Source organism: Oryctolagus cuniculus, chromosome 10 (genome assembly GCF_051225735.1).
Source record: "Oryctolagus cuniculus isolate XC-2025 breed Fujian yellow rabbit chromosome 10, ASM5122573v1, whole genome shotgun sequence".
Classification (NCBI taxonomy): Eukaryota; Metazoa; Chordata; class Mammalia; order Lagomorpha; family Leporidae; genus Oryctolagus; species Oryctolagus cuniculus.
The window spans coordinates 126,309,995-126,325,488 of NC_142876.1; the positions used below are offsets into that span (position 1 = coordinate 126,309,995).

Consider the following 15,494-nt stretch of genomic DNA (forward strand, 5'->3'; position numbering starts at 1 on the left):
CACAACCTTGGTGGCAGGCTCTCATTAGGCCACTGAAATCAGTTCTTACCCTAAGAAAGGCATTAATTCAACAACAACAAGAACAAGTCAGATAAAAACCTGATAGCCCTTCAGATGTCCATGCACTCTGTCCTTGGGAATTGTTGACCAAGTCACTTTCACCAACGTGCTGTTGACCACGTCGACCCCATGGACCACTGGGGCTGTGTCAGGATCTGTCAGAGATGTGCAACTGATTAGCTATCATTGATCTCCAGTTGTGATCACTAGGACTTATTTAAAGGTGATTTTCTTAATGTTCAATCTGGGAAATGTACTCCTATGAACTCCAAACAAAACCAAGGGAGTTTCTCATTACACAGTCACTCCTCGGCCCAACAGGTTCTACAGGAAGACAATGCTCACCACACTGAGGGATAAGGCTCTGCAGATGTGGGCAAATATCAACAAAAAACAACCTAACAGCCAGCGAAATACTCTGTGGGCATCTTGCCGTTTGGAATAAGTGATCTTCACTAGAAATATAAATAAAATGATGTTGGAATTTGATCAATCAACTCTCAGGAACAACAGCATTAATGGAGCACAGGGTATGTGTCAGGCACTGTTCTAAGAACCTCACCTGGTCTGGTTCACACAACCCTTAGAATAACCCTGCAGGGTGGGAATTGTTACACCTGTTCTATTCCACAGGCGAGATCACTGCAGGGGAACAAATCCAGCAGAGAGCTGTCAGGACACACAGTCCACAGGTCATGTGTTCTGTGGCTTTATGTCGGAGCAGAAGGACTTGAACAACAGACAGATAAGGAATCCATTTCTTACTCCTGACTACTTATTCTTGAGTCAAAATAATACTTTGGATATAGGAAGAACAATGAGAATAACTCCTGATGGGAACTGACAGTGAACATAGTACCTTTTTCTTTTTCCAAAAATTAGTGACAATTATTATATTATGAACACTTAATGAAATGATCATCAGTAATGCAGAATTCGGTGTGTGTAGTGCCATAAACGAATCTGGAGTCTAGGTCTCATTTGCACTGGGAAGGCTCCTGATACATAGGTGAGCCCAGGGGGGAGGCAGCAGGTACTCTCAAGAGATCCTAGACAAGTGAAGGCAAATGAATTAATGGTGGTGTGAGGGTTACACTGTCTAAATGAGTGTAGTGATGTTGCCAGGTCTATGTGATTTTCAATATAGAAATGGCCTTGCTGGGAAACCAAATAAAATGGAAACTTCCAACACACTTCCTTTGCTCTGTACCGCTGTCCTGCAGGGCACCCTAGGGTGGAACCATGTGTTCCCTTTCTTCTTCTCTCCCACAACTGGTACATTCTCTGCACATAAGCAATTGCTCAGATACATCCGCTGACGCAGATGCAATGGACTTGAGAAAGGTGCGTCACTTACAGTCTTCCCCGGAGTAGAGGGTCACGGCCTGAGGCTCTGGCCCAGAGCCAAGCTGGTTGACGGCTTGCACTTGCACATCGTAAGGCGCATAGACCATGGAGGTCATCACTCTCAGTGTGTGGTTGGTGACTGTCTCTTCCTCCCACTCCACTGAGGCTGAGGCTCCCTGGGGCTTCCAGGTCACTCTGTACTCCAATCCTGGCCCATTCTGCTCCATTGATTTCAAAGGCTGGAAGAGAAGTTGAAAGTAGTTGGTATAATCACAGACATACTGGCTCAGAAACCATCGAGTGGCCTGGGAATCATTCTGGGGAAGATCTGGAAATCTCCTCCTTCGTGAACATTTTCATCATCCTGTGAGTTTAAGCTGAAAATCAGTCCTTGCACTCGCCACATGACGGGACGTCCACACTTTACACGCCTGGATTTTTCTGTTTCTGCTTTCCACTATATTCCATCTTTCTCCTCCCAAAGAGCAGGCAGAAAGAAAAAGTACACAGCCTCAAGCTCTTTGGTAGTGAGTGGGACCTCCACCCGTGGCTTTTCGGGTGGAATTCTCCACCTGATGCCATCCTTTCCCATCTTTCTCCCAGGAGAGAGAGAGAAAGAGAAAGAGGAAATAAATCTGCATTTTTGGAGGATATGCAAGAAGTGGTAGCTCCTCTCTACATTGCGTGAGTTCCTTGGCCATTCTGCTGTGTTTCATTCCACCATCCAAGAATATTTGACAGAGGAATTTCTAGTACAGGAAACTGGTTTTTTATATGTTGATTTTTAATTAAGTAGTATTTTAATTTTAAAAACATAAATGTGATTTAAGCCATCTGTTCAATTTCATAAAAATGGGAATATTCATTTAAATGAAACACACAAACAACAACTTTGTATATGTAGGCAATTTGATAACACCACATATAATGTTTTTACAGAATTTATAATGATTCTTGACTTAGTCTAATTTATTAAAATATGTAGTAGAGCTATACAGTGAAGTACAGCACATGTAAGTAAAATAATTTTAAGTCTTTGCCTGTTCCAAGATCAGTAAAATTTTTAAAAATTAAAATAAAACCTTCCTGAGACTTTCGACAATCATCATTTGACTCTTGCATTCATGGGAAAAGGTCTTCACATGACATGGACACAAATTCACTGGGGGCTTGAGCACTCCCCAAGTGAACTAGGTCACACTCTGTTCATTCAGCAACCTGAAACTTTAGCCCCCAATGACCATAAACCTGCTCCATTTACACACTCTTCTCCTAGGCAAAGAGTGAAGCTTAGAAAGTCTATGGCAGCTTATAAAATAAAGTGCCAGGATCCTTGAAGAAACCAGAGAAAGCTGGGATCTGGCCTGGAACAATGGCCACAGAAGCTAGGAAATCTCCAGTGAGCCCCGCAAAGAGGAAAGCCAAGAGGGAGCAAGGGCAGAGCAGCCAGGAAGACCTGGAGCCCCCACTTTCTGAGAGTGGCCAGAGGGAAGGTGCCTCTAGCAGTGAGGTTCTCAGCCTGGGTCTGGACGCCGCTGGCTGGGGTCCACAGTTCCCTCAAAAGGTCTGACACCTGTGACACGGCCAGCAAGACTTTTTCTGCACAATTTCTAGAAAAAGAATATGTCTTTTAACATTTCCAAGGAGATCGCTGAACCAAACAAGGCTATGCCTGCCAATCTAGAAGCTGGACAGATTGCCACACTGCCCTAATTCCATTTCATTTTTCTAACATTTTTACTTGTTTATATTTTAATTGATAAAAATTGAATATGTTATTGTGTATACTGATGTTGTTTTGGAATAACAGACATTGCTACAATCAGCATCTGCATTCCCCCACATAGTTTTTAAAGTGGGAAGAACACTTGAAATCTGCTCTGTAAACAGTTCTCAAGACAACACATTGTCACACCTACAGTCACCACATACAATATTCCATTTAATTCCATTTCAATTTTTTTAACACAGGTGGATTTCCTTGCCCTTCCAATAGCAATAATACAACCTGGGTCCCTTGGGAGTCCATTAGTCTGTGATCACAAAACCAAGCAATCCAAAAAGTTGCTACTTCCCAACATTAGTGGAGTCCAAGATTTTTTTCTTCTTTTTTCAGTTGTTGAGGGTTTTTTTTTTTTTATGTCTTTGAAATCAGAAATTTGTTAGTTTATTAAGAGAAGTTAAAAATTCATATAAATGCACTTAAGAACACCAGGAACTACCATGCAGAAGTATCCTGATGTATGTGACCAGCTGGGCAGCAGCTGACCCTGCTGTGAGAAACAGACCCTGGGGCCGACGCTGTGGTGTAGCAGGTAAGGCGCCATCTGCAGTGCCAGCATCCTGTAAGAGTGCCAGTTCAAGTCCCAGCTGCTTCACTTCAGATCCAGCTCTCTGCTATGGCCTGGGAAAGCAGTAGAAGATGGCCCAAGTCCTTGGGCCCCTGCACCCATATGGGAGACCCGGAGGAGCTCCTGGCTCTTGGCTTTGGATCAGTGCAATTCCCGCCATTGTGGCCAACTAGGGGCAAACCTGTGGATGGAAGAATCTCTCTCTCTCTCTCTGCCTCTACTTCTCTCTCTGTGTAACTCTGACTTTCAAATAAATAAATAAATCTTTAAAAAAAGAAAAAGAAACAGACCCTGGTCGGGCTTCAGCACCCAGAGGTGTGGGCACACATAACCAACTTAACACATAAAAAGTGACTTGCAGAAGACAACGATAGCTGAAAAGACCAACTCTGTTATTAAGTTAGAATTTAATGTGTTAGATTTTGCTTAATGCTACAACAAACAAGCAGACAAAAGCTGGAAACGCCCAGTCTCTCCCTAGAGTTCCCTGGCATCACCATTTTTTGTCCAGTGTTAACCTGGCAGACAGGCACTACTTCCTGAGTCAGTCTGCAGAGCGGTCTGCTCATTTACCCACAGTATCTGCTCATCCACTCGGGAAACTCGGGGCATCTGACTCCTTCCTACAGCATGAGCCACACAGAACAATACTCCATGAAAGAATGTCCCTAAACTCCCCACACCATGCCAGTGGCTCTTTGCTCACTGACACTTCAAAGTGGCATGAAGCATGTGTTTGAAAGTAATTGCCAGTCCTGTTCTAAATCCCTGACAGCTGGTGCCAGTGGAGCAGGTGCGCCTCTCTGAGGAACCGACCTGCAGATATGAGATATGACCTGCAGTCCACATGAGAGGAAAAAGGTTGTGAGTAACGGAATTAAAAGACAGGTTTATTCTGGTGAAAAAAAATCGAAATCTGTGCCTAGTTATATATGCATTTTCTTTGAACTTATGAAGACCCCTCAGATGTCACTGTCCTCTAACCAGTGATGTTATCTACCTACAGAAATCTCTGTAGAACTAAAGGAAGATAAGACAGACACCATCTAAAAGAATGAAAGAATGATATAGACTACACAACAGGTAATCATCAAGACAATGCAGTAGTAGCTATTTATGCCACTAGGAAATATAATATTCTTGGATATATTTAATTTCTAGGTATTCATTTTTTCAAATTTTTTTTGACAGGCAGTGTTAGACAGTGAGAGAGAGAGAGAGAGAGAGATAAAGGTCTTCCTTCCGTTGGTTCACCCCCAAATGGCCGCTATGCTCTGCGCCAATCTGAAGCCAGGAGCCAGGTGCTTCCTCCTGGTCTCCCATGGGGTGCAGGGCCCAAGCACTTGGGCCATCCTCCACTGCCTTCCCGGGCCACAGCAGAGAGCTAGACTGGAAGAGGAGCAACGGGGACAGAATGTGGCGCCCTGACCAGAACTAGAACCCAGGGTGCCAGCGCCACAGGCGAAGGATTAGCCAAGTGAGCCGCGGCGCTGGCCCATTTTTTTTTTTCAATTTTTATACACTGAAATGAAAATAAGGCTTATTGTTGATATAAAAACTCAACTAAATAATTTGTAGGTATGGGCCATGTGATTAAGTAAATGAGTATAAAAACAAGTATATGAAGGAACAAAGCACACCAAAGTGAATACACTTTAAAAATTCTTCCAAAAATCATTCCTGGTATGAAGTGTGGATATCCATCAGCTATATTCAGTAGGTGTAAAAGTGACAACGTTTACACAAAATTCAGCAGATTCAAGGTCAGAGGCCTACTGTGAATCCAAATGGGTGCATGGAGGCGTGCTTTCAATAGGTTAGTGGAGCTGCTACTGGCCGTGACCAAGCAGCAGAGGGAAAACAAGGTCCTCCACTCTAACAACACAATCTTGGAAATGGCACCAGAATAATTGACATTATCTGAGAATATATAAATTTTAGAAAAAAATTAGAATAAAATCATTTAACAAGGATGAGCACAAGAAAAAGTGGAATTTGAAGTCCAAAGACAACAGTGTTGACGCCCTGCCTTGTCAAGATGCACAACACCTAACGTCACGTCTGATCCAGAACGAGGTGCAAGACGCCCATCACAGGACACGCAACCTAGAAGAAGGCACAAGGTGCTAACCACCCAGCACCACACTCACCTACAGCAAGGCACAAGCCACGAGTCACCCAGCATCACACCTGCTTTAGAACAAAGACCTGGAGGTGTGCGCTCAGGATGGCACCCGAGTCCACCCCGGCCTCTAGGAGCAGTAAGCACTGCCTGCTGTTTTGCAGTCATCCTTGCATCAGACTTCATAGACCACACACTAAACTGAGTGAGGTGTTCAGCCATTCTTGAATGTGAGAGCATCTAGTACCTTAGTAACAGAAATATTAGGAATCTGAAACACTTAATAACAGACTCCAACTCAATCAGCGGTCTTCAAGATACACACTGATGACTCCACAAACTCAACTCTCCCACAAGCACTGCTCCCTTGTTATTAAAGAAAATATTGCTGTATCACTGTGCTTAGCATGCAGACATAAAGGAAAGGAAAACGGGCACAAAGAAATGCATAACGTGCGAAGGGATACACACCTCCCACTTTATGATCATTTCCTTGGGTTGAGAGGCATGGACTCTTATGTTTTGAGGATTCTTGTCTGGAGCTGAAAAGTTAACAACATTAAAAGCAAATTCAATAGGCAGGTTATCATATTATATCCCCCCCAAGAAAAACTGAGAGGCTAAAAAATTAATTGTATTTCTTAATTTCTATCTGGTTTAGTTCCCAAACAGATTTAAGGTAGCTTTTTAAATACACATTTTACTTCAAGAAGTAAAACAGTGTTCTCGGAGTAATACAATTCTTTGAGTGTAATATAATTATCCAATGGTTAGCAAATCATTTACTATGTACTTGTGTAACAAATTTAAACCTGTTCTTTAAAAATTCTAACCCTACTACTTCAAAATGTGTCTCAATTTTAAACCTTTATTAAATTTCCTATTAGAAATATTTTTATAAAGGTATGTTGTAAACATCTGCCACTAGGAGAATACGTGAAATAAAACAGAACATCAGTACTGACACCCAAGCTTCAGGGACATCAGCTGGAGGACAGCATCATGGATGTCCCCATGACAGGTACTCAGACAGGTCCATTCGTAAGGAGGAGCTGAGCTTGAGGCTTGGTGCTAACTTCCATGGACACTGCAATCACACCAATATCTGATGCAGTTATTGCCATAAGTGCTGTTTCTCGGTCCAAAATGGAAATTATACCTGGGATATTTATCTCATATGTATTACACACCAACGTATGGCCACATCAATGTGTAGTGCCAGTTAATGCAAATTTGGGCACAATCACTCCTGAGATCAATGAAAAAAACTTGACAGTTGAGATAAATATTCAGATCCAAAAAAATCAAAATGCATGAAAGTTGATAATGTTAGATTCACTGAAAACTTAACAAAGTGCTTACAATGAGTCAAAAGTTCTACTCAGAAAGTTGAGCCTTTGAGGCCAGCACTGTAAAACACTGAGTTATTAAGTTGCTGTGACACAGGCATCCCATGCGAGTGCCAGTATGAGTCCTGGCTACTTCACTTGTGATTCAGGTTCCTGTTAATGTGCCTGGGAAAGCAGCGGAGGATGGCGCAGTACTTGATCCCCTGCACCCACCTAGGAGACCCAGATGACATTCCAGGCTCCCGGCTTCAGGCTGGCTAAGCTCCAGCCACTGCAGCCACTTGGGGAGTGAACCAGCAGACAGAAGATCTCTCTCTCTCACTCTCGGTTGCTCTCTCTCTCTCTCTCCAATTCTGCCTTTCATATAGTAAATAAATCTTTAAAAAAAAAATAAAAGTGAGGCCCTTCCCATGAACCTTTATTCAGAACTTACACTTTATGATTTCTGACTTAGACATGATTTTTTTTTGACAGGCAGAATTAGACACTGAGAGAGAGAGATAGAGATAAAGGTCTTCCTTCTATTGGTTCACCCCTCAAATGGCCGTTACGGCCGGTGAGCTGTGCCAATCCGAAGCCAGGAGCCAGGTGCCTCCTCCTGGTCTCCCATGCGGGTGCAGGGCCCAAGTACTTGGGCCATCCTCCACTGCACTCCCGGGCCACAGCAGAGAGCTGGACTGGAAGAGGAGCAACTGGGACAGAACCCAGCACCCCAACCAGGACTAGAACCCGGGGTACCGGCGCCGCAGGCGCAGGATTAGCCAAGTGAGCCACGGCGCGGGTCTAGACATGATATTTGACTACCACAAAATTCAGAGAGATGTTTCCCACCGTCCCAACTTCCTGTTCTCTGTCAAGTGTTTGCGTAACACTTAGGAGACAGATGTACTCTGAATATTTTGTGAGCTGTTAGTTTACAGATCTGTTCGAGCTATTTGGAAAAAGCTAAAATCCAGCATGTGGAACAGATATTTGGACTAATGGTTAGGATGCCCACATTGTCCAGCAGTGTCCCCGGTTCCATTCCTGGCTCCAGCTCCTGTCTGCAGCTTCCTTCTACGGCAGACCCTGAAGGCAGCAGATGATGGCTCAAGTAACTGGGGCCAGTGCGAGACCTGGACTGGGTCCCCACCTCCAGTTGCCACAGGCATTTGGGGAATAAACCAGCAAACACGAGAACCCTCTCACCCTCTCTGTCTTGCAAACGAATCAATAAAAATAATAAATCCTACACTATTCTGCCAACCTTTTTTTTTTTCCTAACATGTTCAAAGATGGGGCCAAACGAAAACATTTTGTCAGAATCCCGACGTGAGCAGTTGCGTACCTGCGGGTGGGGTCTCATGATGGTCCGAGGGCTGGCTGGGCTGGCTTCTCCCCACTTCATTCACAGCTATGACCCTGAACTGGTATCTCACATACGGAGCCAGAGCTAACAAGACTGTCGTGTCCTTTCCTGGGACTCTGGCCAGCTCCTCCCAGCGTCCGGGTTCCTCTTTGTTTCCTTCAAACTCTACAATGAACTCTGGCAGAGGAGCAAGGACAGAGCATTAGAATGAGCCCAGGTACTTGGGTTATAGTAGGATTTACACAGGATCAAAAGCTTAAAAACATGTCCTGAGACACATCATCCATCGCACTTGGTATAGAAACTGCTTCTCTATTGACGTTTACTCTCTGGGACAAGGGTAGTAATTACGCCAAGTCTTCCTACCGCTAATATTGCTGTTGTGGCTGTCTCCCGCTTCCCACGTCAGCTGGACACTCCTGTTCTGTCTGTGAGACAACTGAAGGTTTTCTGGTGGATCTGGAACATCTGATTAATAACGAAAGACACAGGCAAGGAAAATGCAGGTCACTAGCTGTCTGTCCAAATCCTGCATCCAGACACATTGGGAAAAGAAGGAAGTGTTGATTCGTGTATGTGAGAACAAGAGAAACTATGTGAAAGTGGGGCTACTTTTCAAACAAAAAATTCAAGGCAATAATTTATGTGCAGGGGCTCAGACCATCACTGGCTTTACTGCCTGGGAACAGCAGGATTTAGTCAGCACTGAACAGAGATCGCCTGTGCACTCACCCAAGACAGTGACTCGAGTCACATCAGCAGCGTTGTCTAGAGCAGTCTGGGCAAAGCAGGAGTAAACCCCTTGGTCCTCTGATGTGACATTAGATATGGTCATATTAGCTCCATCAATAGTGATCCTACCAGAAAAAAAATCTACACTGAGGATGAAAACAAGAGGAGAAGGAGAAACAAAATCCTTCCAGCACTGTACATTCTCCTGGAAACAATTCAAAAAAGACTGAAAAACAACTCCACATTAATGTACACTGCATCAGGGGATACCTAAGTGACACACTGTATTATGGGATGCCCAGGAGACAACTGGAGAAAAAGCCATCTTCCAAGCATATGTAAAAGTCTACACAGCCATGACCTGGGTCGCCTTCTCTAACCTTTGGAAGGCAGGGTACATGGACAGTGATGGACAGCGTATGTGCAGCCTGGAGGGCACGTGAGGACACCGCGGCCTGCAGCACCCGAGTGGCTCTGAGTGATTCCCGGGGTGTTGGAGGTTCCCTCCCGGGCCTTCCCACAAGGGCAGACCCCTGATCTAACCCCATCTCCATCTGAGAAGGCATTCTGCTTGCAGAATCTTGAGCTGGGAGCCTCCGGGACACCTGCGAAGGGGGCCTCTACTACGTCCTTCCGACAAGTTTCACTTTCTTCACCCACAGCTCCCGAGCAGAACGCATGGTAATGTCTGATGTGCTTTCTCTCAACAGCACACAGTGGCCCAGTGCTTCTTTGCACAAAGCATTTAAATTTCCTTTTTGTTATTTGTTCTGCTTTTGCAATTGTAATCAAGTTGACCACATGAAAATTGCTTCTCTATAAATTGCAGCCTTTGGTCTATACCTACATATTATCAAAATACCTACTGGAGATGTTTAAGCTCCATTAAATTTAAAATTTATTCATAACAGTGGCGATTTAGTTGAAGTAGTTTAAATAATGCTATCCTTGAGGAGAGGGTGGCAGAATCTTGCATAATTGAGATTTTAAACATAAAATTCATAAACTGCTGAGAAGTTGAAATTATGGAAAACTACTTCACACTGCAGTAAAAACTGACAAATTCTGCCTTCTCACTGTGGACAGTCAGTCTCTCATTTCTACACCAACGAGTAAACAGTGTGCCAGGTGATTCAGCCTGATTTTGCTAATCAAGAACTGCATCAGTTCAGAACACGAATCTCTCAGTTCCTGTTGCCTGATGCCCCCTTGGCACAGACTCAGAATTTTACACTCACTGGCAGCTTCTGCACAGGTTGACTTCCTAGGTGAAGGCTACAACCTGCTTGGCACAAAGCTACTCCCCGGAGCTGGAATCTCACCAAGATGTGGGCAAAAGGTGTGAGGGGCATCTCTGTGGTGACCTTCTCTTGCTTGAGGCCCTTGTCAGTCTCTCAAGTGCACCTCATGTGCCTCATATGTGCAAGTGACCTTGAATTTTAGGGGCTGTGGTGAAGGTGGGGAGGCTGAAATATGCCAGACCCAGGCTCAGACTGAGTTGAGCTATTAACCAGACACTTCCAGGGGGTACATGGCACTGAAGGAATTCTGGCCATCATCACGGCGTTGGCACAGATGTGCCCTCGGTGCCCGAGACAGCAGCCGCATTTCTCTCCTGTGCTACGCTTCCTTCATAGTCAAGGGCATTCTGCTTGCAGAATCTAGCTGGGAGCCTCCTGATCTTTTCCTCATCTGTCCTTGCTTAATCCCCTCACCTGAGAAACCCAACCAACCGACCCTGACCCTTGCACACCTTTGTCAGCACCACCAGCCTGCCACCTTCTGCATGCCAGCTCCCCACTGTCCGGCCCCGCTCCCTCTGTGGAACGGCCACGTCCTGGGGCAGGATCATGAAGCTGTTCTTCTTGGAGAACTGGGCTGCAGGTTCAGCCCATGGATCCTTATTCATGCGACCGTGAACCACTCAGGCCCTCAACGCGCCCCACTGGAAACGGGCGTGAGACAAGTCAGCCAGGTAAAGCAAACGGAGCTGGCAGGACAGCCTGTGCTCAGAGGCCGCGACTAATCACAGTAATCAAATTCACTCCTTCATTCTGGCCTGTTGCTAATCACGCTCCTCACAGCAGATGCTGTGACATCCCCAGACCCCATTCCTCCTGCCTCTCTGCTTGGACAAAGTGTCTCAGTTCCTGACCCTCTGCTAGGGTTTCCCTACAACCTCTGGACCCCGTGCCCTTGTCCTGTTCACCTGCTGAAGCCACGGACAGAAGCCCCCACCAGATGTTCCCAGCCTTGCCCCACCTCCTCTGTCCTCTAACGCATGACCCCCTCCCCACCCTCTGCAGTATCTCCCAGTGCTCGCTTCGCCTGGAGTCATGAACGGCCTCCCAGGGAAGCACCAACCTAGGCAGAGGCACGCAGGTGTAAGGTGGCCAGAGTGGCTCTCACCACACCTGCACTTGACACGGGCCGGAGGACAGAGCAGGGGAACCTCCCGTCTCGCTGCTCTCTAGATGTGACTTCTTCCCACACACAAGACTCTGATCTTGGCCTAGTGATGAGGAGGAAGCAGGGCTGCTGCTCCTGGTAGCCCAGCAGACACCTGTGGTATTAACCCTGCCACATCTTCATGCCTGTCCCTGGTAGCCCTTAGGACCCAGCCGCAGTCCCTCCTGACCCTCCCCACTCCTGAGTCCCTTCTGAGCAAGGGTGTCTGTCCCTCATTCCCTCCACTTGCTCAGGGAAAGGCGGAAGAACATGTCTGTCACTCGTTCAGTCCAATCTGCTGCAAGTTTGTTTGAGTGTCAGCACAGCATCCACAAAAGCTAAGACAGGGCCATAAAAAAAGCTGCAGCTCCTGGGGCTAGAGGCTTAATACGCATGTGCAGGACAAGGCCTGGGTCCCTCCTCTTACTACTGATAGCCCAAAAGTCACAGGAAAGACTCCAGAAAACATGAAAACAAGAGGGAGAATGTGGGTAGATGTGAGCAGTAACAGATCAGCTGAGACAGAATCTGAAGTTGAAGATTCTGTTGCAGAGTAGCCCTTAGGATTCTAACACATCTGTTTCTATCACAACTGCACATACAGGGAGGCAGGAGGGACAGAGGAAATGCACACACATTCACGCACACCACAAACACACACATGCACACACCCCATGCATACACATGCCCCATACACACACATGCACACATTCATGCATATGTGCACCTGCAAATATCCCATACATGCAAGCATGAACATACACATAGCCCATGCACACACATGTACAATGCACCCCACACACCTGAACATGAAAATAAGTGCATGTGCATTCCTACATACACACATGCACATATGCCATGAATACACACATCCATCTACCCCCAACAGACATGTGCACACACACTTGCAATGCACTTACTGCACACACATATGCACATGCACACACATCCATGCACACAAATATGTACACAGATGCCACAGAGGCCAAGCAGGTGGAAACAATGAGCACCACGCCCTGAGGAGGTGCACAGTGCAAATCACCAGGTCTTTCTACATGTGTAGAAGTCATCTTTAAATTTGCATCATCAAACTCCACTTCAGGAGGTACACTGAGGCACAGATGCTGAGCTGCGTGTCTGAGTGCTGCACCTGATGAGTGCTACATCAGGGGCCATGTTCTGGACTATGGCACAGCAGCCAGTTGTCACCCAAAGGTCATCAGAGGTTTCAGAGAAATGAGCAACAAAACCCAAGTGCAGGGAGATTTGGCTGCAACCCCAGATGGCCCATTTTTAACCCTTGCTTGGCAGCAAAGCAGAAGTGAACAGCCATTCTTTCCCTCCTAATGTCCACAGGACCACCCAGTGGAGTTCTGCAACTGCTCCCACCCATCCTTTATTCTCTACGTGTGGTCCAGTTTCTCCACAGAGGTCAAGAGAGATGCTGCATCGATATACGGGGAATCAGGCAATGCCAGACTATAAACGCTCAAAAACTAAAAGCAGTGAACGCACTGAAAACACGCAGACGTTCTGCCACCACCCTGAACAGCACAGTGTAAGAGCCACTTAAAAAGCACTTATGTGTCAGGTATCCCGTACAATCCTGGCATTACTTCAGTACACAGATTGACGGTGCAGGCTCAGTGCGGACACCACACCACTGTATCTAAGGGACTGAAACACCCAAGGATTCTGCTGTCTGCAAGGGGTCCTCACCCCCTTCCCCTCAGATACCAAGGGATGACCGTGCTTGCCAGGACTTTGCAGAAGGAGGAATTCCAGGAACGACTTAGGTTCAGCCAGTGAGGCAGACTCCTGTGAGGCTGGGCAATGGAAGAGAAGCAGACAGCATTGTCTCTGGGCAGCATGAGTGGCCGGTGCAGGGCTGGCCATGTGTGAGGTAGCTGTCAAGACAGAAGCCGTTTCCAGACGCTCGAACAGAAGCTGCAGGGCCACGTGATGCCTGAGCAGTCCCTTGAGGCCCAACTCCCCAGCCTTCCCAACAGCTTTCTAAGTGCCCGAGCCCACGCGGTAAGCCTGCCTCGGTCACCGGGGTGGCCTCTGCTCCACGTACAGACAGATGACGCAGGGACCTGGAAAGTCAGCAGGAGCAGTAGGTGATACACGTGTGCCTTGAAACTCAGCGCTGAGGCTTTCAGAACTTTTTCAGCTGCAAGGCATTAGGCCCAAGCAGACACTGTGACCACAAACCACGTGTCACCCACCTTCCATCTTCCGTGCCATTCGCCTCGAAGGCCTCTCCATCTTTACCCCAGGACAGCTTCAAACTGGGCTTCAGACGGGAGTCAGAGCTGCTCTCACAGTGAAGTTCAAGGACGTGTGATCTGGGGACTCGGGGGTTCTTGGGAGAAACACTCAGCTTCGTGGCGTCTGTTTACCAAAAAAAAGACAACAGATAGAGCTACAAATGCTGAGTTCAGATGGTGATGCCCTGCGTAGACAAACCATCACCTGGAGGGTGGGGACCCAGGAAGCGAGCCCCAGGGTGGGGCCAGGGCCTGTACACAGGAGGTGCTTAGTACACACCTGGACGATGTCTTGGTGAATGAGTTACAGTGAACCAGAGATTAAAACAAAGATGAATAGAGAGTATCAAAAACAGGAATCTCAGAGACTGGTACCACGGTTGCCTTGGAAAATATTCACTTCATTATAATTGTTTCTAACCCCAGGGCCACACTCTAACATTTGCTGTCTATGCAATTCTCAGGGCGCTGAGCAAAAAACTGAGAGTGTTAATAAAATGGATTTTGGGTATCACGAGCATGAGGGCTGGAGAAGCTCATACGCTAAATGAGTTGTGAGTGAATTCTTAAACCTCCCACGCCTGATTCTAAATTTAAAGTCAGAAATCCATTCAATAACAGACACCACTGAATAAGCTCTTACTCTATTCACTAGGACTCTGCTAACAAGTTCACCAGCATTGTGAACTTCACAATGATAGCAGTCCCACAGATATTAATATCTCCACCCCACAGAGACGATGAGGCCAGAATTAAATTGAGAGGTTTCCTAACTAGTTCGGGGCTGAGCAGGGTTTGGAGCCCAAATCTGGCAGAGACCAAGCTTACGCTTTCCATCACTACAGCACAGCTTCTTACTCCACTCCATTCTCTGCATTGCTGTCTTACACACAGAAAGTGTGTTCTTAGTCCTCCACTGAGGGAACTTCACATATTCCTTGCAAACACAACGGACGCTTTAGGACACTGAAGCTCGTGGGCTTGGCAGCTGGCTGGATGCAGCCACCTGAGGTCCGCCCTGGGCCATGCACAGTGCTGGGCATCGAGAACAAGAGGCTCAGGCCCTGCTCTCTCTGACTCTGACCCTGGCTGAGCTGCTGAGCTTTGATACAAATCTGCAGCTTGAAATATTAAAAAAAAAAGACATAAACAAAAAAACCTCACAGCCTCCTTCAGTGTATTTTGAAAACTCTGAGTGATTCAGGAAAAGTGTAGGGAGAGGTCACACACAGCAGACAGAAGGGGGGGTGGTTCCTGGGTGGGTGTGGCAGACGAGGCACAGAGGACAAGTACTATAAAATCATAAAAGGACACAAGAGAGAAGGACAGAAAAGAAGGAAGGAAGGAAGAAAAGTGAAGTGGAAAGAAGAGAGAAAGTGGTGGGAACACAATGAAAACAGATGCTCAAGCACGCGTCGGCAGACACACACACACACACACACACACACACACACACACGGCCCCTCT

The 15,494-nt window shown here is 46.5% G+C and overlaps 1 protein-coding gene across 17 annotated transcripts in view; it reads right to left on the minus strand.

The window, feature by feature from the left end:
• CHL1 (cell adhesion molecule L1 like) overlaps positions 1-15,494 on the minus strand; it is a 176,330-nt gene that overhangs the window by 21,232 nt on the left and 139,604 nt on the right. For all 17 annotated transcript variants that reach the window (XM_070050027.2, XM_089305726.1, XM_089305724.1 and 14 more), the window contains 7 exons: positions 13,986-14,151; positions 9,310-9,434; positions 8,944-9,045; positions 8,557-8,754; positions 6,352-6,422; positions 1,418-1,646; positions 100-215 (listed from right to left, as the gene is read on the minus strand). In XM_070050027.2, the coding sequence (XP_069906128.2) occupies positions 100-215; positions 1,418-1,646; positions 6,352-6,422; positions 8,557-8,754; positions 8,944-9,045; positions 9,310-9,434; positions 13,986-14,151 (1,007 nt within the window). The remainder of the gene's footprint in view (positions 1-99; positions 216-1,417; positions 1,647-6,351; positions 6,423-8,556; positions 8,755-8,943; positions 9,046-9,309; positions 9,435-13,985; positions 14,152-15,494) is intronic.